Below are 27,961 nucleotides of genomic sequence, written 5' to 3' on the forward strand. Positions count from 1 at the left end.
GCCATGTTTGGTTTAACCTGCACCTGCGAGGCCGCGTTCTCCAAAATTAACTTGATAAAAATGCACAAAAGGAACCAAATTTTTCCTTGAAAGACTCTCTGACAGATGCCAAAAATTATGTCAAAAATTTGGTGTCAAAGAATGTAAGCAGTGTGAGTGGCCTATTTCTACCTTGTGAATTGAAATCACTATAGCTAACATCTTATTTTATCTTCTGAAGATTATTTTTGATCTGAGTTTTATTTTGATATCAGGTTGGTGTTTACCAAGTATTTTAAGCTGTTCCAGTTGGTTTTTCATCTTTATTGTACTGAGAATTTGAAATTAAAACCAAATGGTGAGCAAAGGCACAGGCAAAAGTTATGTAGAAAAAAGAGCAGTATGTTAAATAGTAGAGACAGATTTTTTAAGCAAGTTAATTTTGGTATGTAAATAGAGTAATAAGTGTAGGGACTTACTAATCATTATTTAAATCTCAGTTGTTTTTTCAAATGATTGAATACTATTTCTTTGATTTTCATGATATTGGCTTAAGGATGACAATTCAGCAGGCCGGATTTGGCCAGCGGGCTGCCAGGTAAAGACCACTGCTCTACAGAATATCTACAAACTTGGTTTAAGAAAAAAAGATGTAAAATTTACAGTTTTTCTGCAGAAGTACAATCAGTTTTAACTACATTTCTAGATTTTAAACTAAATTAGAAAGTGAACTATTTTTCTTTCCACGCAGCTATCTAAACATTTGCTTTCCACACAGCACAACACATTAACTGATTTAAGGAACCTACAAATTGCTGATACAATGGTTTCAAATGCCACCAGCTTTTTAACTATTGAGGAAGCATATAGATAATAACCCTAATCTGTGTAATCCATTTCATCTAATCATTCAACATTGATCCATCTTGCACAGATTTATATCCCCGAAGACATATGTTCCCACATATACATTGCTCTGATTACATATGGCCACTAGACACCAAACTACATAAACTGATAGGTCTTAAATAACTTTAGTTCTGAGATGGGAAGGAAATGCAAAAAAAGAAAAGAAAAACAGTAAAACAACTGGATAAAGTAGATTTTGCAATGTTTGCTTTTAATCCTAACTGTAATCTAGATTATATGCACATCTGGCAAATTCAAACATGCCTCTCAGTCCTCATTGAACCTCCTTGATGTGGCCTGACAACAAGGTGATGTAAGAATAGGGCTGCAATTGTTGTTTTCAGAAAATATCACATGTGTTTGTTTGTGGGTGTGCATGTGTGCGCATTTGGTTTGGACATCTGAGCGTCCAGGTCAAGGATTAGGAGATTAGAACATCAATAAGAAGAAAATAAAAATCCTCTACAGACCAGAAAATGGATTTCGCTCAGATTACAAGAGCTTTTTATTTGGAGCATCTCAAATACATGTCATGGTTGTTAGAGACTGTCCTCACTCACCCTATCCCCTAAACACAATAAATCCTCCTCTTCATTATTTAGTTTAAGCAATAGAATGTCTGTAACTCCACAGAGAAACCTTCACCTCATTGAGTCTAAGCATACAAGAGAGATGAATATATACTGCCCAAAGAGTTTCTTTATATTTTTATGCTTTTTTCTTAGAATATGGCTTCAAGCATTTAAGAAATAATTTCCCCATGAGCACTTTGAATTAATGACAAAAGGTTTGATTATACAATATAAGACAAATGTCAAATTATACTGTATAGGCAACAGATCTGTATGCCTAGTCCATGTGCACCTGGGTGAAAATATGCAAAAGGCAGCAAATATACTATTTACACCCAGTAACTTCAAACATGATATCACAGCACTCATTGATGAGGTGGCAGTATGACTTTTCCCTGGAGGATTTGGGCATGAAACCTGTGCAGAACAGATGATACATATATTTTTATTGCTTAAGGTCATGTATTTTGTGATGCAGTCAACTGAGTCCCCTGCAGTTGAGATTGTTATGCAGTTGCTTAAAGTAACCCATATGCTCTCAGTTTGCAGTTGCTGATTTGTTTGATTGAGCAAGCAAATCTGCTTTCCACACATGACTGAACTGTGTACATCCAGGCATTACACCGAACCTCAAAGTGTTTGCAATGGGCTAACGCTGGCTTCAGGACTGTGTGTGAGCTCTGTGCAGACTACTTTCCTGCAATTTAGGCTGCATCTCATGATATAAAACAAGGTACTGCAGATTTGCTCTGCAATACTCCCGCAGACCTGCACTAACCAAACAATACTTACAATACTTATAGTTTTTTTTTAGAAAGAGCTATTTTCTACTTATTCTAATTGGTCTATGGGTAGCAGGACAAAGGTATGGGAAGGTGCTTATGTACTTTAGAGTTACAAGATAGATTAAACTGGCTGGCAGCTTGCAGCCTTTTTCAAACATGCCTTTACCTAAAAGCTGGCTCTCCATCAGTATCAATGCTGTTTTGGATACCTCTGTGCTAAAACCTTCTGTCACATGTTTATGATAGCCTAAATGGTCATCCTGACTGCATGAAGCATAGCACTGTTTATGGATACCTGGGTGCAATTAGCATCTGCCTTAAAACAAGACAAAATAATAAAACAAAAAGTTGCAGCAGGGCTTCTAAATATTTTCACAGTGGGAGGAAAAGCAACTTTGGATTGAATATTGCATGGAAGCAGCCACTTAATAATATTGGCTTTGTGGTCAGATGAGCTTGACCATTTAATTTAAAGGGTTTTTCAGTCTGTCAGTTTTGCTGAAGTCCTCACATCTTTGCACAACTAACTGTAACAGCCGAGCAAAACTGTGATCAAAAGAGTTTGTGCATTCACACAAGGAATAAGCCCATCATCGGACATGGTCTTTGGAGTTTGTGATGGAGTCAGTCTATATGAACATTGCTCAGAATGCTGCTGCTGGCAGGTCATGGTTGTTATTTCCTACAGATTCACTGCTTTTTCCTAACAAGGCGAGAGACTCCAGAGAGTGCACACTACCCTTATCCAGATGAAACCCCAGCCCAGGATTGCTTGAATCCACGAGGAGTCCATCACTTCCCACCTCTTGTAGCTCCCCAGAGGCGGCAGCCGCCGCAGCCGCAGCACACTCTTCTTTGAACAATCGATCATGCTCCATCTTGAGCTCTTGGTAGGATCGGGAGAACATGTGGAAGATGGAGGTGGCAGGGAAGGCCATAATAAGAATTCCACTAAGGATGCTGCTTAGTGCTACAACCTGTCCCGGAATGGATCGTGGCACCATGTCACCATAGCCTACAGTTGTCATGGAAATGATGGCCCACCAGTAGGAGGCAGGGATGCTGCTGAAGTCGTGGGTCCCTGTGAGTTCACTTTCAGCCAAATGGACCAGGGGAGAGAAGAGAGTGACGGCCACACAGAGGAAGAGCAGAAGAAGGCCAAACTCCCGGGTGCTGCGGCGGACCGTCAGTCCCAGTGTCTGCAGGCCAAGAGAGTGGCGAGCCAGTCGCATCACGTACAGGATCCGCAGCGCCCGCATAATCCTTAACACCAGGCCAAGTTTGTCCAGGTAACCCTTGCTTCCTCCTGGCCGATCATGTTCCATTGATGGGTCCTCCTCTGTCACCACCAGAGAAACATAGTAGGGAAGGATTGCCAAGGCATCGATGATATTGAGTGGCCCGCGCAGGAAGTCCAGCTTGCTGCGGGCTTGAATGAAGCGCAGGAAGAACTCCAGGGAGAACCAGGCCACACATACTGTCTCTATGATGAACATGTTGTAGCACTTGGAGGAACACTCACCCTGTGACAGAAAGATAGAAGGTACATAGTGAGACAAATAATTAAAGAAATTGAGAAGAAATATGTCAAGATGGAGGGAATAGAGCAAAAAATACAAGACAGGGGAGACAGATACAGTAATACGCTCAGTAACTGTTGATCAAGCAGCAGCTATCATTCATGAACCCACATTACAATACATCATCAAAAAATCACTAAATATTTTAATATAAAAATGGTGAACTGCTGCTATATTAAAATGAAAACATTATGTTGATTCAGTGGTGATTTTTCATCCAATACATTGCCACAAAGAAAACCAGAATCTTTTAATTTGCCACTTTGAAGGATCAATGCATGAAGCAATCAGCTCTACTAATGAGAGAGATGTGCACGTGCTTGTTTGAGACTGTAATATTGCATATTTCCTCTTCTGGAAACATTTATGAGCAACACATGTCTCCAGAACAGGAATTATACATTCATACAATCGCAGTTCTAAAAAAGAAAGCTTGTGAGTTGAGCCGGGGACATAGGACTGGAAACAACATTGGGCCAGATTCATGAAACGTTCTTACGAACAAATTTGTTCTTAAGTCCCACTTACGAACATTTTACGAAGATTGTGGCATTCACCAATTTCTTCTTATCCTGGATTTATGCGTAGGTAAGAACAAATCCTACGAACACTCAGGAGTACTCTTGCGCACATTTCAGTGCCGACATGTTGGCATGGTTGTGTTTTCTTCTCTTGTGCAGTTCAATAAAATTCAATATTACAATGATAATTCTGTCATATTTATTTATTTATTTGTTTATTTCCTATTTTTGGTGATTTACGGAGAATTTTAAAATTACGTAAATGTGCCAATGACTTAACATTAATCAACCAAATTGGAAACCATGCCAAAACTGTCTTTTTATTTGATTTTATCTTGATTTATTTTATTAGGGGATCGAGGATATGCCCTGGTTGTTGACACCACTGACCAACCCTCAGACTCCACAGGAAATTTTATTCAATCAGATGCATGCACGCAGTCGCTCCACCATTGAACGCACCATCGGCATGTTAAAGGGGCACCGGATGTGTTTGGACACAGAGCCACAACCCTGTGAGGATGTGCGTCCTGACGCAATGATGGGGCCAGACTGCAGGCACGCGGTTCACGTTCGAGCGCGATTAATTGCCCGTTTGTGAATAAAATGCATTATTGTCACAATTTCAGTCTAACAGTCTTGATTCACTTCAAAAAGAAAAAATAAGAGAGACCGGTTTCAGAGCACAGCTTTTACACGTTTATTTTTTTTACATTCTCGTTGATTTCTTTAAGCGTGTTGGCTATAGTCATCAGGGTTGAGGCAATTTTATCAAGCGTGTTAGCCATCCTTTCTTGATTGTTCAACACGGCAGCAGAAATCAGGCGTGGAGAGGCATCGCTCTGTCTACAGGGTCCTGCTGCAGTTCCTTTTATGGGCATTAGTGGGTGGTTACTTATGCTAATCGTATGTTAATTAGACTCACCTGGCACGCGCTTTCAATTTACGAACAGATGGTATTCATCAATCTAAGAACACAGCTGCGAACAATTCTGGGGCTTACGAACGCGTTGATGAATCCGACGTAGGGTTTTCTTAAGAAACTTCTTAAGAACAACTTAAGAAAGGATCTAAGAAGATTCTTAAGAACATATTGGTGAATCTGGCCCATTGTCCCTGAGTGGACCAAAGATTTGTCTCATCCAAACAGCATGTCCACCTCCTCTTTGTAGCTTTTCATCATTGCACTACACTACACTACACTACACTACACTACTAGATAGATAGATAGATAGATAGATAGATAGATAGATAGATAGATAGATAGATATTTTCTCCTCTCTTTCTTTCGGCATAATGTCTCTGCTGCTGTTTCACCTCGGTCTCCCCCTCCTCTCATTCCTCTGCCTCTCTTCAACTCTCCTTCTCCTGCCCATCTTCACTTTCTCATTGCTCATTCTGTTTCGTCCTCCATCACACTCTCCCCTCCTTTTCCCCCTCTCATCCTTCATCCTCTGGTGGCCTCTGCACTCGTCTGTGTTCCTTCATTCATTCATTGTTCCTGGAAGTGAAACACAACTCCCTCCACTGTTTCTCCATGCATGGTGCATCATTCTCACACGTATGCCGTTCCTCCAGCTCTCATTCATCACTCCTGTCCTCTCTGCGTTTCTTGCTTACTCTCCTCCCACAGTGATACTCATGTTTTCACTGTATTTGAATCTATCTTGGTAATATGAGTGCTATCCGGTACATGAGGTGTTATTATTCAGTCAGAAATTTCATCTGGATCATTTCCCTTCAGGCATCTTGTATGGAATCTTTCTCTATTTTACACTGTATTGAGCAAAAGCTCTGGCCCTGACATTACATACAGTATAATCTGATACTTTTTTGATTATGTTGGCCATTTTTTATTGCTCAGGGACCAGCAGCTTACCACTTGGGGAGATATAAATGTCTTGATTTTTGATTTGATTACAGTCAAACACGGCCTCTGCACATGCCTGAGATCAACTGCAGCTAATTTCCCATTCCATATATATCATAAAACAGACATTATAAAATAAAAGAAAGAAAATAAAAAGGGCAAACAATATAAATTTATGACAGTCTCAATGTCTAAATATGATGAACTGCTCTGCTAGTTTTCAAAAGGGAATAGGTAGAGCTCCATAAATGCGTACATATAAGTGTAATTTCTTACCAGAATTTCTGAAAAGTCATTCAATATTTAAGATCACTTGATGGAGCACAATCACCACCCTGCCTGCTTAAAGAAAAACTTCCAGTTTGGGGAAAAACAAACCAGACACACCTATTAGGAAATTCCGCAAACATAACACAGTGAGCGTTAGCATTCTTGTGAGGTTTCCAGCCTGTTCCTGACAAGATAAGTCCAATATTTACAGCTTCTGTTCACTTGTTATTACAGGCCAGTAAATTTAGTTTATTAAGGCCTTTTTTCATGGAACATCTGTTGTTGAAGGTGTGGATGCTGCAGAGACATAAGCTGTCCTAGCATTCACCATTATGCTTGATAACTACTGGGTTTGAGGCTGAGACTGACACATTTGCTCAAATAAATGACTCTAGAATGTCAGCTCAGCTTGCACCCACATTAAAAAGTGCAAACTCAATTTATAGTTTCTGTAAATCTGCAGTAATCTCTGAATAGGTCCTATCTTTGCAGAGTTGATTCTACATTATGCTTAGCTGGTACCTGGTAACAACATGGGACTGTTGCTGTAGTGATAGTAACAAGTATAATGGTTTCTGTGGATATTGTAAGATTGTCACTTAATTAACACACACACACACACACACACACACACTGTGACGGCTCTGTCGTGCCTCACTGTTGTCGGGGCTGGCTGGAGGGGCAATTCCCTGGCTGACCTGCAGGGGGAGTGCCAAGCGTTTCCAGTCGACCCAGCATGTTCACCTGCTCACCTGTGGCCCATCTGCTGGGATTGGCTGCCTGACGGGTTCAGGTATAAAAACCTATCTGGAGAGCATCGAGGGGCCCTCTCATCCTATCTGGTGTGCTGGAGTGGAGTTCGTCAGCTGAGCCCTGAGCTTGTCACGTTCCGTAGCCTGACGGCCGCAGGAGTTTGGAGTTTCCCTCTTTGTGACTACTTGGACTTTTCTGTTTTATATTCCACTGGGTTCTTGAATAAATATTATGTTGGGTTGAAAATCCTCATCTTTGGTCTCCCCATTTTTATGTCATGGCTACCTTGAGCCAAGTATTCGTGACATATGGGGGCTCGTCTGAACCTGTGAAGTTGGATCGTAGATCGCGCATGTGGTGGGTACCCGTTAATTGAGTACGGGGTGCATAATACGTTTGGGTAGCTGATAAGTTATCAGCTGTTTTGTTTTGGGGAAGACCGATTTTGAGATTATTGGCAAAAGTCCTTGGTTGAGGGGGTATAAAAGCAAGTGAAAGCTCTTGATTTGAAAGCTGACTAGGTTGAGATTACGAGTTGTTTAAAAAGTAGCGATCTCACTGGAGAGTTCCCTGTGGTAGGCTGTAGTGCGCTTTTGCGCTGTTTGTTATTTTAGTTTGTTGTTTTTGCACTGTGGCCTGGGTGGAAGACACAATCGTGGTATAAGGTTTCCCGCAGTCTAGGAGGCCTGATTCCATTGGTGCGCGTGTTTAAAAATCTCTGCTCTGGGGCTGAGTGCAAAGACTAGGGTTGAGTTTAGAGGGGGACGTGTTAGATACGGGGATCTCTCCGTAGCGCATCTGTAATCTCTTATTGATAGCCTGTGGTTGAATTCTTTGTTTCAGTAGTTTTGTGAACGTATACATAGGCTAAACAATGAATGACTATGATACTTTTATTTCTGCTCCATCAGAAAGGTTATTGAGAGCGCTTACGAGAAACCAACTGTTTGACGTAGTAAACCATTATGGTATTGATTTGTCTATTCCCAAAAGTTCTAAGGAGGAGCTGTGTGAATTTATTTTACAAGCTTTAATGGAGAGACAAATTTTGCAGGAGACAACCCAACAGGAGGCTGTAGCTCCTAAGATGGGATGGGGGATGGCTCCCATTTAACATTTGAGCAACGCAAAGAGTTGTTGTTACTGCAGAGAGAGCAGATGGTTTTGGAACACAAACAGCAAATGCGAAAACAGAAATTGTACGACGAGTACGAACGTTTAAAATGTCAGGAAAGAAGCAGAGAACAGTATAGCCTGTTTCAGATGGTCAAGTTCCTTCCTAATTTCAACGAGCGTGACCCTGATGTGTTTTTTTCTCTTTTCGAACATGTTCTCGCTGATCGAGGCTGGACGGATGCTGATCAAGTGCTGCTGCTCCAAAAGGTTCTGGTAGGTAAAGGGCAGGAGGCATTCGTGGCGTTGTCTCCATCTGAGAAGCTGTCCTACCAGTGCGTAAAAGCAGCGGTACTAAAAGCGTATGAGCTGATACCAGAGCACTACCGTCAGAGATTTTGAACATGGAAAACGGAGAAACAAACGCATGTTGATGTGGCAAGAGAACTTATCAGTTTATGTAATCGATGGTGTACAGCTGTGGGCGTAAAAACATTCCAGGAGCTTTTTGATCTGGTCGTTCTGGAACAGTTTAAAAACATTGTGCCTGAGCGAATCGCAACGTACATAAATGAACATCAAATTAAAATTGCAGCGCAAGCGGCTGTATTAGCTGATGAGTTTATCTTGGCCCACAAGTCTTTTAGGGATACGTCACAGCGCGATTATGTGCGTCGAGAGCGCACTGAGAATGAGTTTGGTAGGTTTGATCGATCATCTCTGGTAAAATCCGACTTTAAAAATACATCACGGCAAGTGGCTGAAACAGACAATAAGTGTCGTTATTGCTATGAAGTCGGACATTGGAAAAGGGATTATCCTGTCCTTAACTCTCGCATTCGGAATTCCAATAGGCCTTGTTTTTCCTAAGCCTGTGGGGTGCACTGGTTCTCTCCAAAGCAAGCGCGCTGCCAAGGCAGTGTTGCCCTCTATTCTCCATTCAACACGCAAGGCATCGTGTCTTTAGTTGGCGATACCAAAAAAGTTAAGGTGAACATTTTGAGGGACACAGGCTCTGCAACAACCCTCATTCGGGAGGATGTGTTAAATTTTTCTGATGTGTCTGATACTTGTGCAAGAGTCTTAATTCGTGGCATTGACTTGCAACCATTTTCTGCTCCATTGCACAAAATAGAATTAACGTCGGGCTTGGTCAATGGAACGGTGGTGATGGCGGTGCATAAAGATCTGCCGGTGGAGGGGGTGGATATTTTGTTGGGGAATAATTTGGCAGGCAGAAGAGTTTGCCCTGAGTCTCCACCACCTCCCGTTGTTAATGTGACTCCGAGTTCTTCCCTTGAATTTGATGAGTGCGCGAAAGAATTTCCTTCAGTTTTTACGAGCTGTGCGCTGACGTGCGCAAAGGTTAAAATAGAAGCGGAGCGCAAACCGCCTCGAAAGGAGCCCATCGCTTTTGTGCCAGTCCTTCCGCCATCTCTACATCGTGATGACGTAGTTGCCGCGCAAAAAGAGGATGCTAGCCTCTCCGAATTGTGGGCGAGCGTTACAGGTGAAGGGAGCAGTGAGAGTGCTTAGAGTCCAGAATGGCCTATTGCTGCGTGAGTGGTCGCCACCTGCACACTGTGATCTGGCAGGTCCGGTAATGCAGGTGGTGGTTCCAAAAAAGCTACGTGATTTGGTCTTGAAAACAGCACATGGTGATGTGGCAGGTCACTTTGGCGTAAATAAAACATATTTGCGTATTCTGGAGCATTTTTACTGGCCAAAAATTAAGCGCGATGTGTCTGCATTTATTAAGTCCTGTCACATTTGTCAGATTGCAGGTAAACAAAATGAGAAAATTAAACCTGCACCCCTTCAGCCTATTCAACCGGTTGAGGCACCATTTCATTATTTAGTTATTGACTGTGTTGGCCCTTTGCCTCCGTCCAAATCAGGCAATGCCTATTTGTTCACTGTAATGTGCCAAACGACACGCTATCCTGCAGCATATCCAATGAGGTCTATCACTACAAAATCCATTTTTAAAGCTTTGTCTCATTTTATTTCATATTTTGGTATACCCAAAATAGTCCAGAGTGACAGAGGTTCCAATTTTATGTCGAAGGCCTTTTCTGAGGCATTGAAAAAGTTACAGGTTAAGCATAATATAAGCAGTGCTTATCACCCCCAAAGCCAAGGCGTATTGGAGTGCTGTCATGCGTCTCTCAAATCACTATTAAAAGCCTATAGCCTTGAGTTAAAGGGAGGTTGGGAAGAGGGACTCCCTTGGTTAATGCTGGCGGCGAGGGGAGTGGTCCAGGAAAGCACAGGGTTTAGTCCTAACGAACTTGTATTTGGACATAAAGTGCGTGACCAAATGTCAGTTTTGATGGGTGATTTGGATCCATCGGAACAACCAGGCGATGTGGCGGATTATGTTTCTGGGTTTCGGAGGAAATTGTTCCTAGCATGGAAGATGGCTATTAGTAATCTCACGGCAGCGCAAAAGAAAATGAAACACAGGTTTGACAGCAAGGCTGAGATGCGTGTGTTCAGTCCTGGGGATCGAGTGCTTGCTTTGCTGCCTATTCCTGGCGCACCGTTTGAGGCGCAATTTTCAGGCCCGAACACAATTAAGCGCAAAGCGTCTGACACGGATTACCTTTTGGCTACTCCGGACCGCAGGCGGTCCACGTAACTGTGTCACGTGAACCTTCTCAAGCCCTACTATGACAGAGGTTGTGAGAGGGCAGTGGCATTAGCTGCTAAAGGGGTCCCGTCTCTTCAGGTGGCAGATGAAGAGGACGTGGTTGCCCCAGATGAGGCTGTGTTATTGGGAAGGTTAGATAATTCAAGGCAACTCGCTGAATTAGACAAATCTTTGAGTCATTTGGGCAGTGAGCGTAGTGAGGAAATAAAATCTATAATTTTCTTCTTTATTCACTTACAAATTGTCCTGTACTGGTCTGTTGGAACACGACATTGACGTTGGAGACACACGCCCAATCCGACAGCGTTTCTATCGGGTTTCACCGGAGAAAAATAAAATACTAGAAGAAAGTCTACAGTATTTGCTCTCCAATGGCTTAGCCGAGCCTTCATTTTCCAGTTGGGCATCACCATGTCTACTTGTTCGAAAGCCCGATCTTTCTTATCGCTTCTGTACGGACTACAGAAAGGTAAATGCGGTCACTAAACCTGACTCGTTCCCCCTCCCGAGAATAGATGACTGTGTAGACCAGGTGGGGGCGGCCAGGTACGTGAGCAAATTTGATTTGATCAAGGGCTATTACCACGCGCCCAAGAAATTTCCGCATTCATAACGCCATCGGGATTATTCTCATATAAAGTAATGGCCTTCGGACTCCGTAATGGGCCTGCGACGTTCCAGAGGCTAATGAATCGTGTGGTGGCGGGGTTAAGTGGATGTGCGGTGTATCTCGACGACATAGTAGTCTTCAGCGATACGTGGGCTGAGCATCTGGTGCGCTTACGCGTGCTCTTTCAGAAGCTGGTAATGGCGAAGCTCACGATTAATTTAGCCAAGTGCGAATTCGCCCGAGCTACGGTGACATATCTTGGTAAAGTGGTGGGGCGGGGAAAGGTGCGTCCTGTTAGTGCCAAAGTCCAAGCCATCGACACTTTCCCCTCTCCAACCACCAAAAAAGAATTGATGCGTTTTTTGGGTATGGTGGAGTACTACAGGAATTTTTGCATCAATTTTTCCACTGTAGTCTCTCCTCTTACGGATTTGCTGAAAGGCAATAGTAAATTTCACTGGTCTGAGGGTTGCCAGCGTGCGTTCGACAACGCGAAACTGCTATTGAGCTCTGCACCTGTTCTGGCTGCGCCTAGACTTGGTGAGCCTTTCCAACTGCAGGTAGACGCGAGCCAGGTGCAGTGCTCATGCAAAAGGATGAGCAAACGATTGAACGTCCGGTTTGTTTCTTTTCGCGCAAATTCAACAAGCACCAGATCAATTATTCGGTTATCGAAAAAGAGGCTATTGCGCTCATTTGGGCTTTAAATCATTTCGACGTTTATGTGGGTGGGGGTGCTCTGGTAGTTGTTTATTCGGACCACAACCCCCTCACTTTTTTGAGCTCACTTCAGAATGCCAACCAATGCCTGATACGCATCAGGGCTCTGTTTTTGCGGCCGTATAATATTGAAATTAAGCACGTACGGGGTGTCCATAATGTTATGGCGGATGCCTTGTCCCGGGCTCCGTGTGACCCTTAATGTGATCTCTCCCCTCCCTGTCTATCAGTCTGTCTCTCCTTAAATTGCTTTCCAGGCGCCGGAATTGCTGGATGGCAGTCTGTGGTGACTTGGGTTAGGTCTGGTCTGTTCTGGGGTACAACATCTCCAGGGTCACGGTACTGTTTGACGCGTGCGTGCTACGTTTGAACGTATGAATGTTTTGATGTGTGCGTGTGTGATGGCTGTGCGGCCTTCATCTCTCTATTATGGATTTTTGGTCCTGTGCAGTCTACTGTTTTGAGTTTTCCTGTTTTCCAGAGTCCCATGGATGTGGGCCTCTGTCTTTTGGGGGGGAGGTGTGACGGCTCTGTCGTGCGTCACTGTTGTCGGGGCTGGCTGGAGGGGCAATTCCCTGGCTGACCTGCAGGGGGAGTGCCAAGCGTTTCCAGTCGACCCAGCATGTTCACCTGCTCACCTGTGGCCCATCTGCTGGGATTGGCTGCCTGACGGGTTCAGGTATAAAAACCTGTCTGGAGAGCGTCGAGGGGCCCTCTCGTCCTATCTGGTGTGCTGGAGTGGAGTTCGTCAGCTGAGCCCTGAGCTTGTCACGTTCCGTAGCCTGACGGCCGCAGGAGTTTGGAGTTTCCCTCTTTGTGACTACTTGGACTTTTCTGTTTTATATTCCATTGGGTTCTTTAATAAATATTATTCTTTAATAAATATTATGAAAATCCTCATCTTTGGTCTCCCCATTTTTATGTCATGGCTACCTTGAGCTAAGTATTCCACACACACACACACACACACACACAACACACACACACACACACACACACACACACACACACACACACACACACACACTTAAAAGCAAACTAAGCTCTTCCTTTCATAACATGTCAGAACTAATGCAACACTAGATTTAATAAAATTTTAATCACTTCTTGCTGTAAATAATCCATCACATATTTGTGTTTGAAGCAGCAGTTGTTCGTGTCAACACAGTGTGATTTTCTGTCTGTGTTTGTCCTTGAGGAGACCAAGCAGCAGATATTTGGCACATCGAGTTTATAACTTAAAAGGTCACATCCCGGGAACTGCCAGCTCTATAAATCTTTAATTAACCTTTACATTTCTTCTTAACATGGCTACATTACCATGTTTTCTCTATCTGATGCACAGTCCTGCTGGCTGCACTTCAGCACTTTCTCCACACAGCTCAGACAGTACATTGGATCTACCATGCCCACACCCCTCCTTTCATTTAGTCCCTTCTTTACTGCATCTTTTCTCTATCCTGCTGACATTAGGTCCACTAGGTCTTTGTGCCACCATTCTCACCCTCTGCATGATAACCCATTTGTTACAGCTAGAAGCTCTTCCTCATCTGTAATTTTCTGTCACAACTCCCTCTGCAGCTAATGTAAGTGACAGCTCATTCCAATGGTCACAAAGTTCACCCCAACAGCTGTCACACACAGTGTTTCTTATGCTTGTCCCTATTAAGGCATCTCAATGTTAAACAAAGACAAAAACCACAATGAGACTGGGTTGAACACAATAGGCACTTTGGGAAATCTCAGAGCTGCAACATCATTTTCCTTTTTACCCTCCAAATGTCTCCTACTAATATTATTGCCCTTCCAATGGAAGGACTGAGCCCCTACTACTGAAGCTCTTTAAATGGGGTAACAAAAAAGACCAGGAATGACAAAACTAAAAAGAACAACCTCAAACAACGATAACACGTAACAGTTTAAAGCGCACTTAAGAGTAAGAAGGAACAAACAATTGTAATATTCAATTACCAAAATCGACACAAAAATGGATGCAACTGGCTTAAGTACAAGTAGCCACCTGACAAAAAATATACCCAATGAGGATAAACCCTCAGCTCTTATATTAAGCGCATAATGCATAATGACAATCTGGAGTTTATAATAGCCTGCTAGCTCATTAGCATGCACAAATGTCAGCTGATACTTTTCATGGAGATAAAGGCACACATCTGTTCCTATAATAACTTCAACTGTGAGGAGTAGTTAAGCTCCAGGACAAATGAAATCAACTTTGCTGATTCAGTTCCACATGGAGAGAATGCAAAACAAACCACTGAAGGTCTAATGCAGGGAACACTAGAGCAAAATATACCTATTTAGAGGGTCTGATTGGTTGGAGGACACTGAGATGCCTGCATCCCTCTGTCTTCCATCTTTAGAATTGACCCTACACTAATGTTTCAACATGAAGCCACTCTGCGTACCTTGTCTCTTTCTTATTGGACAAGAGAAAGCTTCTCAAGCTGTGAATTATACATGTTTTTTAACTTAAAAGCCCTGTATTCCAGCTCAGTATTTATGACAACTGATCTTGCAGTATCCACAACTGTTTTTGTCGTGAATGTTGGAGCAATATGCTAATTTGTGTACTAAATATTAGGTTTATTGTCCTCATAGTTGTTTTTTTATCCAGCATTTGATTTAATTTTCCCTCGTCTTTATTGTTTTAAAATGACACTGTATCAGAATCATATATTTGAGCCAAAGTGAAAGGTAAAAAAGAGTTTTTGCCCTTCAGCAGGCTTCAATTTAACTTTGTGAGAGCTTAAATACACTTTGCACTGCTGAAATATTCTGTGTTTCAGTTATGGCTTACATTCACCGGTATAAAGCTTCTTGTTAAGTGCTAAAAGCAGAAAAATTGGCGCAGTAAGGCAGATTGGTCAACTGAATGTGACAATGTTGGCCTCAACCTGTTGTCCATCAAGCCATGAGTTCATCATCATGGGTTTTTACAGGGTCCGTATTGAGTGGCACCTGGATATATCACCAGGCTGCAAGTGCTCCACACACAGTAACACACTTAATGTCTCTTGTTTTTACTTCCATTAAAATGCAAGACCCCTTTATATGTATGAGGGGGAAAGATGAAATAAGAACCAACCAAGACCAATCCAAGACTCATCATGGAGACAGCCAAGTACATGCTGCTACACATCCAAGACCTATGGCTTATTCATCCGCAAACCTCTTAATGGATGAATATGAAAATGTTTGGAGGATAGGTAGATGAACAAAGGAAAACGTAGGTGCAGGGAGAATAGGTAAAAACGTGTAGTAGACAAATGCACATGCACCCAGAGACCGAGGTTGTTTGACTCTATTTTCATGAAAAGTTGACATCTACATTAAAGTATAGACTGATGAAAACTCGCAAAGCAGCATTGTCACATTAGTACAAACTGAATGAGGGCCTGCACTGAATTCAAGAGGTTGTAATCCCTTACAAATGTGACACACACGCACGCTTGTGCACACACTCACACATAGAGAAGGGGAGAGAGAGAGAGGGGCACACTTTCATTGCAACACCATGCAAGCAGTAAATTACATATTTTTATTTTGCACAAAACAACCCACCTTTACGCAGTAAGCATATGCGACACACATATCCACTCGCACGCACGCACGCACGCACACAGACACAGACACAGACACACACATCTCCTCCACATCAAGATGAGGCAGTTGGGGTGGTTCAGGCACTAAGATGCTTCTTGGGCATCTCTCTGGGAGGTGTCTTGAGTATGTGCATCCAAAAGGAGATCCTCAGGCAGACCCGGCACATGCTGGAGGCACAATAGCTCCTGTCTGGCCTTCTAATACCATGGAGCATGGTGTTCCCCAGAAGGAGCTGGAGGAAGTCGTTGAGGATGGTCTGGGTGTACCTCCTTAAATTGTTGCCCATTCATCAGAAATGAATGATTGCAGCAAAGTGGACAATGAGATAGAACTGCTCAGTCACTAGGGAAGCACAAAAATCCAATGAGTCATTAAACATGATGTCTCAGAGTTGCCTCGGGTAGAGTTTTGTTTTATGACTGTGGTGTGGTGCAGTAGCAAGGGAGGACAGAGAGACACAGGTGAACAGCAGATGTTCACTTTTTATTGCTGATAATGATCCCTCACTGGTGTCATAATTCAACACATATTTTAGACACTTCCACTGCAATACCACAGCAGGAAAACCTGGGTGGCAGAACCTTTCTGTAGCCTTTAATAAAAGGGCATTTTATATATTTTAGCCTTTATTCTCATATGATCCACTGGATCAGCACTTTAGTGTTCTGCTGTGTGATACGACTATTAATAGATATATGTTAGAACTAATCAGGACGGAGTTGTTTTATTTTTCTGAAATGTCTCTAGACCAAATTTAGTTTGATTTGTTGAGCTATTACTGCTAAACCCCTCTTGTTTTTTAGGTTTAGTCTTTAAATAAGCAAAATTTAATAATCTCAAATGTTGGTATTTTCTGTTTTAAAGGTTATATTTTAAAATAAATCCCAAATCCTCCTCCCTTGTGCAGCTATTTCCACTGAATTTAGGTGTTTTTTAGAAGTTAAAATCTGACTATTGACATTCATCTTGATTAAATGGCGATTACTTTAGATTGATTTTTGCTGTAATTTTGCAATAGGAGAAACTGCTTGTGAATGCTAGTTAATGCTGCATCTGAATTCAAAACACATCAATGTCATCAACTCACTGATTGCGGATTTGCATGGTGGACAGAAATAGCCCCTCACATTTATAAACCAGCTTTAACTGAGTGAACTTTGTGTGGCACACATTGACTTTTATATTATCTGTTCCAATGAGGTCATTCCTCTTCTTTCCTGCTTCATGCTTGGGTTTCCTTTTCTCTCCTCTCCCTTATGCACAGTTTGCACCCGGCAGCATTATTTTTTTTACTCTCCTCTGTGAATGCCAACCTCACTCTCTCTGCTGAGCCAGTTCAGATACACAGACCTCTGTTTGTGGCAGACATGCATTTATTCAATAGAGGTAAGTTAAGGGAAAAAAAAGATACAGCACTTTTAAAATGTGCCCATAATGAAACAAACTCAAATTAGGCTGCTAATTGATGATAGCTGAATACCAAATTAAACTCACATGGGGGCTGTAGTCAAACATAAAATATAGCTCTGCAAAGTTCTAAAGATGAAACCAGAGCATCTTTTATCACAGCTAAGCCTCTGAGCACATAAATTAAACTCAAAGCAGAGAAACATCTCTGGGAACATCAATAGGAAAGCAAGTTCTTGCTGGTTGTGTTTAGAAAATAACAAAATAGCAAAGGTACTTTCAATTTTCCTACATTTTTCTTAGCTTACTGTCTATTTTCTAGGCAAAGGTTTGGTTGATTTTTTTCTTGAAAGCAAAAAGGTTTTCAAATCTACAAGAAGTTATATTTGAAGTGTTGCAGTCCGCTCACCAATTACAAAATTCTTGCATAACCATTTGGTCTTGAATAGCTGGTGTTTGGAATTTGGACGGCTTCAAGGATCCAGGAATATTTCAAAATGGAATATTTTGGGGTATTGACTTTTGCATTAGGGAACTGACTGCTAAATTTTTCAAGACACAATTCTAATAATATTTTAATGTTTACTCTATAAATGTATTTCACAAACACCCTAATGAGATGAAATGGAACAGATAACCACTTATCAAGGTTTGGTAAGGTTTGGTTTGGTTATTAAGCTTTGGAGGTGCTGGCCACAGACCATTTCCCTATTCGCTTCTTTCAGGCTGATTCATAGCTAATTTTTCCATTTTTGCTGAGCCTTCATGATAAATGGTAGCATTTCAAAATGTTTGCAGCCTGTAAAACTGGCTCAGGGAGTGCAGCTTCTCCTGGATGGTATATCCGTTTGTGTCATTTCCAGACATTTGTGTCCCAGCAGTGTGGAATGTGTAGAAGATACTGTACCAGGAAACAGGCTGGTACAACAAAAGTGGTGATGGGGCTGTGCTGGAGCCCAACCAGAATTCTTTAGCAGCCCATACATGTGTATGTTTCTGCTCCTTGCAGGTGGTGTGAGGGCCCTCAAATGGTGAATGTTCTCACATCCCAGCACTGTGCAGCCCATCTTAAATTTGCCTAACATAGAACACAAGAATATGCAGATTCACCATTGATGTCAATTTATCTTGTGGTAGATGAGGAAAAAGTCTGGGGATGCTATGGAAAATGTCCTACTTCCTGGAACAACCCCCAGCAGTTGGATCAACCTGTGAACTTATTCATTCAGTTTGATTTATAGCGGGAGTCTTTGATTAGTAATTTGAGTTTTCTTTCATCCTTGAATTCGGTTCTCGGCACTTTGTCATTCTTTCAGAATTTTCAACTGGAAACAATTTTATTCGTTGAGATTTGTGTTGGGTGGTTTAAGTGTTTTTCTCCCATAAAAACAAATCTTGGCCAGTTTTAAGATAAGTGAATAAGCTGTCACTGTCAGCATACTTTGGACAAATATTATTAAGGTGGAAGGATTTTTAGTCTCTAGAAAGGTCTATGAATATTTCTACTGCATCCATTGTGAGTGTGTTTTGTTCAAGTGCAAATGGTGATGGTCCCATTCTACTGATTCTCCATTCTTTCCCTATCTTTCACACCATCTCCTGACACTAACTGTTCTGTTCATAAAAAGTTACTTATCTTCCTTTCTGGCATCACATTACCCACAATTCACTCTATCTCTGTCTTTCTCATGAGAGAAAATAAAATCATGTATGCCTCTGCCTTCACTCTAATTACCTATGCAGACAGATTTGAGGGTTCATTAAGATTATTGACACATCTCTACATACTCTTGTTGAGTGTAGTCAGTGTGTAATCATTCCCAAACTCACCTTCTGAAGTTTGGACAACTTGGATCTCAACTGTCTATCTTTGTCACACTCTTTCCAAAAACTTTAAATGAAAGCCCGGAGCTTCAATTATCTAACAGCCAATCCCACTTCAATATATTGCATTAAAGACATTAAACATACACTTCAATTAGGCTCGTGACAACTGAGAGAAAGGAGAGCAAAGTGAAGAGACCAAGCTGTCTGAAAATACTTCCTCACCTGGCAGCAACTTTGAGAGATGAATTTGAGCACCAGTTGTGCAATAGATTGAAGAGGGAAACAATTTTTAACACTGTTGAGCTCCTGCCAGGGAATAACTGTCAGAATTTTATGTAAAAACATCAACTAGGATTTGTTTTTGTTTTTTTAAAAATGATCACCTGCATGATCCCCTGTATGTATTAAAGCCAGAACTACATCAGCTGGATGAAAAACACTTGGACTATTTTTTAAATCAATATTTCATGCAGCCATTTGCATTTCTAAAACACAGCAGGGATGTTGCACTGCATGTCAGAATAGTGCAATGGTCCGCAATCTACAGAAACATGAGCCGTCCTAGAGAAGTTTTTAGATAAGCAGCAGAGCACTTATGTTAGAGAGATACAAGGACAGCAAGGTTGGAGGATTGGTGGAGTGCATATTATCGGTGAGACTGAAACTGAGCTATTTAATCGAAGCCCCTCTCAGATCACTCTGTTCCTCTTGATACACTGCTTGATAATAGAGTTTAACTGAGGACAGGCAGGAATATTGTTCAGATGGTAGAGGAAGAGAGACAAAGGGGAATAGGATGGGGAGGGGGGGAAATTAAGCACGGTTTATCTCTGGCTTTATTCCTGGTTGAATCTCATTTTTCTCCTTTTCCTTTTTAATTCCTTCTTCTGAAGTGTATTATTCTTTCCATTTTCCACTTTTTCAGAGCTACTTAAACCTTATTGTAAGTTAGGGTTTCTTTTAATAACCCTACAATGAACTCTGCAATGAATGTTCGTTGTTTCGGCTGTCATGTAGGACCTGTAGACAGGTTTTAGATTAATCTAATTTACATTATTTTCTGTATCGAGTGAACTGTTGTTTCAAATGCAGTTTGAGGAGTTTGGGAAGATGTCATCTGAGTAACCTATAGTGAAGGAAGTTCATTTCCTCGCAGGGCTCACCATTGTCTCTTCACCACTGCTCCTGAGATTAATAGAACTGCAACCATGACACATATAAAGAAAATACAATCTCCAGTGACATTTGACCTGTCCTTTGCATCTGCTAGAGTAAATGGGAGCTTGGGAATCTGGCCGCAGTCTGTCATCTAGAAACCTAACAATATACAGAAGCATTCAATTTCCCCAGTGGGTGAGTCTTTCAGATTTTTTATAGTCTTTAAAGGCTTCATATCAAAGATGTCATGCAGCAATCAAATCTCATCACTTTGCATAAAAAGTGCAAAGAAGTTCTTCAGTCTGGCTGACTGTGACCGACTACTGGACTTGGCTTGGCTTTAGGCTCATGTACAAATCACTACAGTGCTTTTGCTGCTGGTGAAAGGACTTTAACACAAACTGGGAACTGCGATTAACAATAAAATCTTTTCAAAACAAATTTTTACACTATGTTAAACCACAGCAGTTAAATGGAGCAGTGAAAGGCTCTGTACCGTAATTGTTCTGGTGGTCAAATATGCTGCTCTAAACGCCACCAACCAAACCGTGTAGAGCACCTTCAAGATTGTTGAAGTGTACATCAATTTTCAACTGCACTGTCGCATGTGCTCAGCAGACTCATAAAAATTGGATCTACTATCATTACAAGGTTATTCAATGCTAATATGCATATGCGTGTGTGTGTTTGCATGTCCAATGTGTTTTGACATGTACAGTGGTAATGTCCATCCATCCATCCATCCTCTACCGCTTATCCGGGGTCGGGTCGCGGGGGCAGCAGCCTAAGGAGAGAAGCCCAGACTTCCCTCTCCCCAGTTACCTCCTCCAGCTCATCCGGAGGAATCCCCAGGTGTTCCCAGGCCAGTCGAGAGACATAGTCTCTCCAACGTGTCCTGGGAAGCTCATTTTGGCCGCTTGTACCCGTGATCTTGTTCTTTCGGTCATGACCCAAAGCTCATGACCATAGGTGAGGGTAGGAACGAAGATCGACTGGTAAATCGCAAGCTTCGCCTTTCGGCTCAGGTCTCTCTTCACCACTACGGACCGGTGCAGAGTCTGCATTACTGCGGATGCCGCACCGATCCGCCTGTCGATCTCCCGCTCCATTCTTCCCTCACTCGTGAACAAGACCCCGAGGTACTTGAACTCCTCCACTTGGGGCAGGATCTCCTCCTTGACCCGGAGAAGACACTCCACCTTTTTACGGTTGAGAACCATGGCCTCGGATTTGGAGGTGCTGATTTTCATCCCAGCCGCTTCACATGCGGCGGCGAACCGATCCAGTGATAGTTGGAGGTCACGGGCCGATGACGCCAACAGGACCACATCATCCGCAAAAAGCAGAAACCCGATCCTGAGGTCACCAAACCGGATCCCCTCAACACCATGACTGCACCTAGAAATTCTGTCCATAAAAATTATGAACAGAATCGGTGACAAAGGGCAGCCCTGGCGGAGACCAACCCTCACCGGAAACGAGTTCGACTTACTGCCAGCAATTCGGACCAAACTCTGGCACCGATCGTACAGGGAGCGGACGGCCCGTATCAGCGGGCCCGACACCCCATACTCTCGGCGAACCCCCAACAGGACCCCCCGAGGGACACGGTCGAATGCCTTCTCCAAGTCCACAAAACACATGTGGACTGGTTGGGCAAACCCATGCACCCTCGAAGACCCTGCTGAGGGTGTAGAACTGGTCTACTGTTCCACGCCCAGGACAAAAACCACATTGCTCCTCCTGAATCCGAGGTTCGACTATCTGGCGGACCCTCCTCTCCAGTACCCCTGAATAGACCTTACCAGGGAGGCTGAGGAGTGTGATCCCCCTATAGTTGGAACACACCCTCCGGTCCCCCTTCTTAAAAAGAGGGACTACCACCCCGGTCTGCCAATCCAGCGGCACTGCCCCCGATGTCCACGCGATGTTGCAGAGTCGAGTCAACCACAACAGCCCTGCAACATCCAGAGCCTTAAGGAACTCTGGGCAGATCTCATCCAACCCCGGGGCCTTGCCACCGAGGAGTTTTTTGACTACCTAGGTTACTTCAGCCCCGGAGATATCTCCCCGGAGAGAGCCCATCTCCAGGTCCCCAGGCCCTACTTCCTCACTGGAAGGCGTGTTGGTGGGATTGAGGAGGTCCTCGAAGTATTCCTTCCACCGATCCACAACATCCCGAGTTGAGGTCAGCAGCACACCATCACCACTATACACAGTGTTGACAGTGCACTGCTTCCCCTTCCTCAGACACCGGATGGTGGTCCAGAACCTTTTCGAGGCCGTCCGAAAGTCGTTCTCCATGGCCTCACCGAACTCTTCCCATGCCCGGGTCTTTGCCTCGGCAACAAGCTCTCCCGGAGGCGTGAGTTGAAGCTCCTTCTGACAGGGGACTCTGCCAGGCCTTCCCAGCAGACTCTCACAACACCTTTGGGCCTGCCAGGTCTGTCCGGCATCCTTCCCCACCATCGGAGCCAACTCACCACCAGGTGGTGATCAGTTGACAGCTCCGCCCCTCTCTTCACCCGAGTGTCCAGAACATGCGGCCGCAAATCCGATGACACAACCACAAAGTCGATCATCGATCTGCGGCCTAAGGCGTCCTGGTGCCAAGTGCACATGTGGACGCCTTTATGTCTGAACAAGGTGTTCGTTATGGACAACCTGAGACGAGCACAGAAGTCCAAGAGAAGTCCAAGTCCGTGAGCATTGAAGTCACCCAGGAGGACGAGGGAGCCCCCAGAAGGAGCACTCTCCAGCACTCCCTCTAAGGACTCCAAAAAGGGTGGATACGCTGAACTGCTGTTTGGACAGTAGGCACAAACAAGTCAGGATCCATCCCCCCACCCGAAGGCGAAGGGAGGCTACCCTCTCATCCACCGGGGTAAACTCCAATATACAGGCACTGAGCTGGGGAGCAACCAGAATTGCCACCCCTGCTCGTCGCCTCTCACCATCGGCAACTCCAGAGTGGTAGAGAGTCCAACCCCTCTCGAGAAGACTGGTTCCAGAGCCCTTGCTGTGCGTCGAGGTGAGGCCAACTATATCTAGTCAGAACTTCTCAACCTCGTGCACCAACTCAGGCTCCTTTCACAGTGGTAATGTAAGCATTAATTAATTGGCACATTTTGTGTCCATTTCAGTTTTCTACACTGTTTACTCTGTCTCTCTCATATTCACATACTCACGCACACGGGACACACATCAACAAACACCACTACAGTCAAATGAGATAAACATGTAACACACAGGAGCATCCTCCTGGGAAATTTAAGATTAAATGCTGACACAATCGTACGTTCCCAAATCAAGTCAGGCTACAAAGCCTCAGTCATTCATACACTCTACACACACCTGTCTTGTGTCTAAGAATTTACAGAAATATGTAGAAGGCAGGCAGAATTCTAGCAGTTACAGAGAATAGTCAGCATCTATACTGACCCGTGAAGTTATATTTAATTGGCAACATTTTGCTGTCCTCGCTCATTTACCGTTTTCTCTGTTGCAGAAGAAAACCAGACATGTAAAGCCAGTGAGAGGATTAGACATGTTTTAATTTCTGGTGTAAGTTCACTCACCCTGTCTTCTTCCTCTCTGAGGTCCGGCATGGTGCTGATGCACAAGCTGACCACTGTGACTGCCACCATGATCACTGATAAACAGGCGAAGATCTTCCCCGGCAGACCGGAATGTGGATTTTCCACCATATCTCTCAGCCAGTTCATGACCTTACGGTACCTTGTCTCCTCCACTGGCACTCGCTGCATGGCGTTTCGCTGTCTCCGCTCTTCCTCACGCCTCTCCATATCATGCACCTCCTCAATGCGTGTGTACATTTTTCTCTTACAGCAGCGCTCCATATACGCCATCTCCACCCCCCAGTAATTTAACTCATCGTGCAGGGACAAGACACACATTTCGCGCAGCAAGCGCAGTTTTCCCGCAGCCAGAAAGTTGAGGATGACCCTGAAGGCAGATGGTGAACGGTCAAAGAAGAACTCCTTACGGGTTTCATCATAGTCGTCACATATGTTGGCTATGTCCTCGAGAGAGCGGCAGCCACACAGGCGACCCAGGCGGGTTAGGGGGAACTGCTCCAGCGTGCTCCAGGGGAAGGTGTAGCGGTTCCCCCCGACATTGATCACTGCTAGAAGGGCATGGTCAACAGACACAAGGTCCTCAGGTCGACGGATGAACTGAGCCCTCTGGTAGTGCACACCCTGGAAGGTAAACAGTGAAAGCCTTCAAAACACAACAGCCACACAATTTAAAGCTACTTGCAGTCATACCTTGATGGTCTCAGTCTCAGGGATCTCTGTGAAGATTCGATCAAGGCTACTGTCATCGCTGACTGACAGATTACTGAAGTCATGGTTGGCATTGCTGATGATAGGCATGGCAGCATCTGGAAATCACGCTGCTCCAGACTGGGCAGCTCAGACTAGGTAATCTAGACCAAAATAATGACCACAAAGAAAACCTGCTCTGTACACCACTGTCCAACATTTCATATAAATGCCTTCCTACTATAGCCTGGGTCTGCCGTGGTACAGAACAACTGTGAACAGTTCAACATTGTTGGGCTCGGAAATTCTTGTGTTTAAATAAAGAGAGGAAAAAACTACACAAGTTAGGTGAATGAGAAGTGTCTAAAGGCCTATGATGGCATTTGAAGGTTTGTTTTGCCAAGCTCTATAACAGATGGCAGATCAGGATTCAACATCTGATCAGCGGGTTATCCCGGTGTGAAGGGAACCCTGGCAAAGTAAAGCATAAACTGAGATAATGGTTAGAATTGATCGGTTTCTGACAGTCACAGAGTGTGGATGAGTCAAGGAGAAAAATATGCAGCAATGTGACGCCAAGGGATTGTGGAGGATCTCTGGTGTCGGTACAGCAGGATTATGGTGATCGTAGACATGCAGTGGCAAGCAAGCAGGTACTGGCAGAGTACCTGAGGGAGAGAAATGTCAGTGAAAGATAAAAAAGGATTAGGCCACCTGAAAGTACAAAGAACAGAAAGTGATGGTATGAAGAAAGAGCAGATGTGACTGAGGCTGTAGTGCAGCTAGGTTAGGGTTTGGGCTTGCTTGTTTTTACATGAAAACACACTTTTACTGTTTTTACGCCTAAACTCAAGTGTCAAAAAGTGTGAAATCTTTACTGGATGGACAGTGGACAAGGAATGTTCAGGTATACACTATTAGTCACACTCAGATTTAGTGATTGGCCAATGCAGATGGGCAGAAATCCCGGCAGCAGACACTCTAACACGGGCCCCAAATGTTTTTCTTACCAATAGTGAAACTTTTTTTTCGCACAGTTAGCTGTATCAAAGCCTTAAATAGTTATGGCTATTTTGTTTTATACTCCAGACGCCACAAGCAGCCTGCCAAAACCTTCCCCCAAAAAACAAATAAACAAAAACAAAAAACAAGGGAATGGGCTCTTGTTTACATGCCAGAGCAAGAAACTATCAGGTGCTTTAATGATTACACGCACGCACGTGCGCACGCACGCACACACGCACACACACACACACACACACACACACACACACACACACACACACCATTCATTAATAAGATTATCAAGATTGGGGATTCCAAAATGGGACTGACCAACTATTTGGGTAGCTGTTCTGCATTTCTCTCCAGCTAGCTTTGATGGATATTCTACATATCGCACAGCCATTGAGGAGGAACTACAGTAGAGTCTTGGGAGCATTACCAGACCTTTTCCAGTCATCTCTAAACACACCTGTGCACTCCAACAACACACAGCTCTCACCTCATGTTATACAGCAGCACTGTGAGTGTGTCAGAGGTACAGGATGCAGGCAGACAGTTTGAGGCACGGGGGACTGCTCTTACATGCGTGATTGATTCAGATTTAAAATCCTTTACAGAAAGAAGCAATAAATCACTTCTGCCATGACTCTGGTGTTTCATTTCCACAGTGAGAGCAGAGCACGATAAACTATTTATTAATCGATTTGGATTCCTCGCAGATGCGGCTGATTTGTCCTGTGGCAGACGGTTAATTGAAAGAGGTGCTTTTAACGCTATGCTGGCTTTATCTTTTTTGCTTGACCTCCTTTGGTTGTTCACTGGACAGTGAACACAGATGACAAGCTAGAGAGGAGAGATCCCTGAGGTCAACTTTTTTTCTCTCCGTTCGAGCATGCAATTACATGAATAGGTTGATGTAATTGCAATGAAACACTTTAAACAGACAGTCACCCTTTAAAATAACAGGCTAATTTTTCCACTTTTCAAACTTATTTTTGTTTGTAGCTCTTATGTGTGATGGTTGTAGGCTACTCTTTACATATACAGTCTCAGAGCTGAAATTACATTCATGGCCAAGTCAACAGTGACTGCATTTGCCAGGGGCAAAGTAGAGACCTTGTCTCATATGGATCTCGCTCTCTCTCTCTCTCTGGGATACTGGAACTATTCTGCACCCTTGCACAAAACTACAAAGACTATTAAATGCATGATTGAGTCAGATTTAAAAAAGCTAACAGAATGATTGAAACAAACAGGGTTGAAATAGAATGTTACAGGCTATAAATCAATTAGGCTAATAGGATTTTAAAATGGTTTTGGATGACTGCTATAGCCTACAGCAGTTCTGTCAGCGCTTTCTGAGTACATGCTGTAATGTCGACGGACATAATACGATTTTAAATGAGGACACATATTTTGAAAAATACTGATTTAACTTATGGAGTGCGGCTTACCACCCAGCGCCCTCGCGCTCATATCCAGACAGCTACACGGGCGCTGCGATCAAGCCTCTGTCGCTCGCAGTGCTCCCACGATTATTCAACACCAAATCAGGGTGTCAGCGACCATCTCCAGCCGCCGCAAGTCAGAACAAAGGTGCGTCCCTCTCTCCCCGTAAGCATCGCTCCAGCCGGCGGAAGACACGGACGGACTCCGGCTGCACATGTCAGTGGAGAAGGTCTGGTGCGCTCAAAGTGTCCCATTACAGCTCAGTTAGTGCTTGCTGCAGGAGGAGGAGGAGCAGGAGGGGAGGAGCGGGGGCTGGTGGGGTAGTGAGTCGTGGTGCGCAACAGAGACAAGTTCAAGTTCAAACGTTGAGGAGAAAAACGCTGTGGCGGGGGTGGGCGGTGTTGGTGCTCCTCCATTATGACAGCTGTTCTAAATAATGTGGCGATATTTCGCTTTTCCTTTGGACACTTAATGTGAATTTGAAGGACGACCGGGAGATGTCCCGTTTGCTTCGATGGTTCCGGGGGCCGCAGTACGCTCCCTCTTTGCTGACTGCACGGTGAAGTAGAAAAGAATATAAACGTGAGATCAATATAAAAGAAAAAAGAAAACCCAAAACAAAGTCAGAAATGTACATTGTTGCATCTAGTATGTAGAACATTGTGCCACCCGAGTTAACGTGATGGAAGCAGGGAACTGTATCTCCTGAGCTGTTTATGGAGGGTTGTATTCCAAAGATGTGAACAGGTGACAGATCCGTGGGTGTTCCAGGCTAGTCTGATGCACTAATTACTTAAACTAAAAAAGTGTGTTCTGCCTAAACATCATCATCTGGTACTGGTCAAATCTGACTCAGACGCATCTTGGACA

The 27,961-nt window shown here is 43.6% G+C and overlaps 1 protein-coding gene across 2 annotated transcripts; it reads right to left on the bottom strand.

Moving 5' to 3' along the window:
* Positions 1 to 1,365: 1,365 nt before the first annotated feature.
* Positions 1,366 to 27,961, bottom strand: kcng4a (potassium voltage-gated channel, subfamily G, member 4a). Of its 2 annotated transcripts, none has more exons than XM_057052738.1 (4): positions 27,097 to 27,961; positions 24,641 to 25,305; positions 23,930 to 24,571; positions 1,366 to 3,768 (listed from the first exon to the last, which is right to left on the bottom strand). In XM_057052738.1, exons 2-4 carry the CDS (start codon positions 24,746 to 24,748, stop codon positions 2,890 to 2,892), a joined length of 1,629 nt encoding a protein of 542 aa, XP_056908718.1. In that variant the 5' UTR covers positions 24,749 to 25,305; positions 27,097 to 27,961; the 3' UTR covers positions 1,366 to 2,889. The 2 variants fall into 2 exon arrangements, with proteins under 2 accessions (XP_056908718.1, XP_056908717.1); XM_057052737.1 differs by having other exon boundaries at positions 24,641 to 24,801; positions 27,097 to 27,958.

This window comes from Takifugu flavidus, chromosome 13 (genome assembly GCF_003711565.1).
Source record: "Takifugu flavidus isolate HTHZ2018 chromosome 13, ASM371156v2, whole genome shotgun sequence".
NCBI classification, from domain to species: Eukaryota; Metazoa; Chordata; class Actinopteri; order Tetraodontiformes; family Tetraodontidae; genus Takifugu; species Takifugu flavidus.

Excerpts from the sequence above, each read along its gene's own strand:
- kcng4a (XM_057052738.1), bottom strand. The coding sequence starts at position 24,748 with ATGCCTATCATCAGCAATGCCAACCATGACTTCAGTAATCTGTCAGTC. Across the intron at positions 24,572-24,640 it reads CTGAGACTGAGACCATCAAG|GGTGTGCACTACCAGAGGGC; the intron begins GTATGACTGCAA and ends TTTACCTTCCAG. Across the intron at positions 3,769-23,929 it reads TCAGAGAGGAAGAAGACAGG|GGTGAGTGTTCCTCCAAGTG; the intron begins GTGAGTGAACTT and ends TTTCTGTCACAG.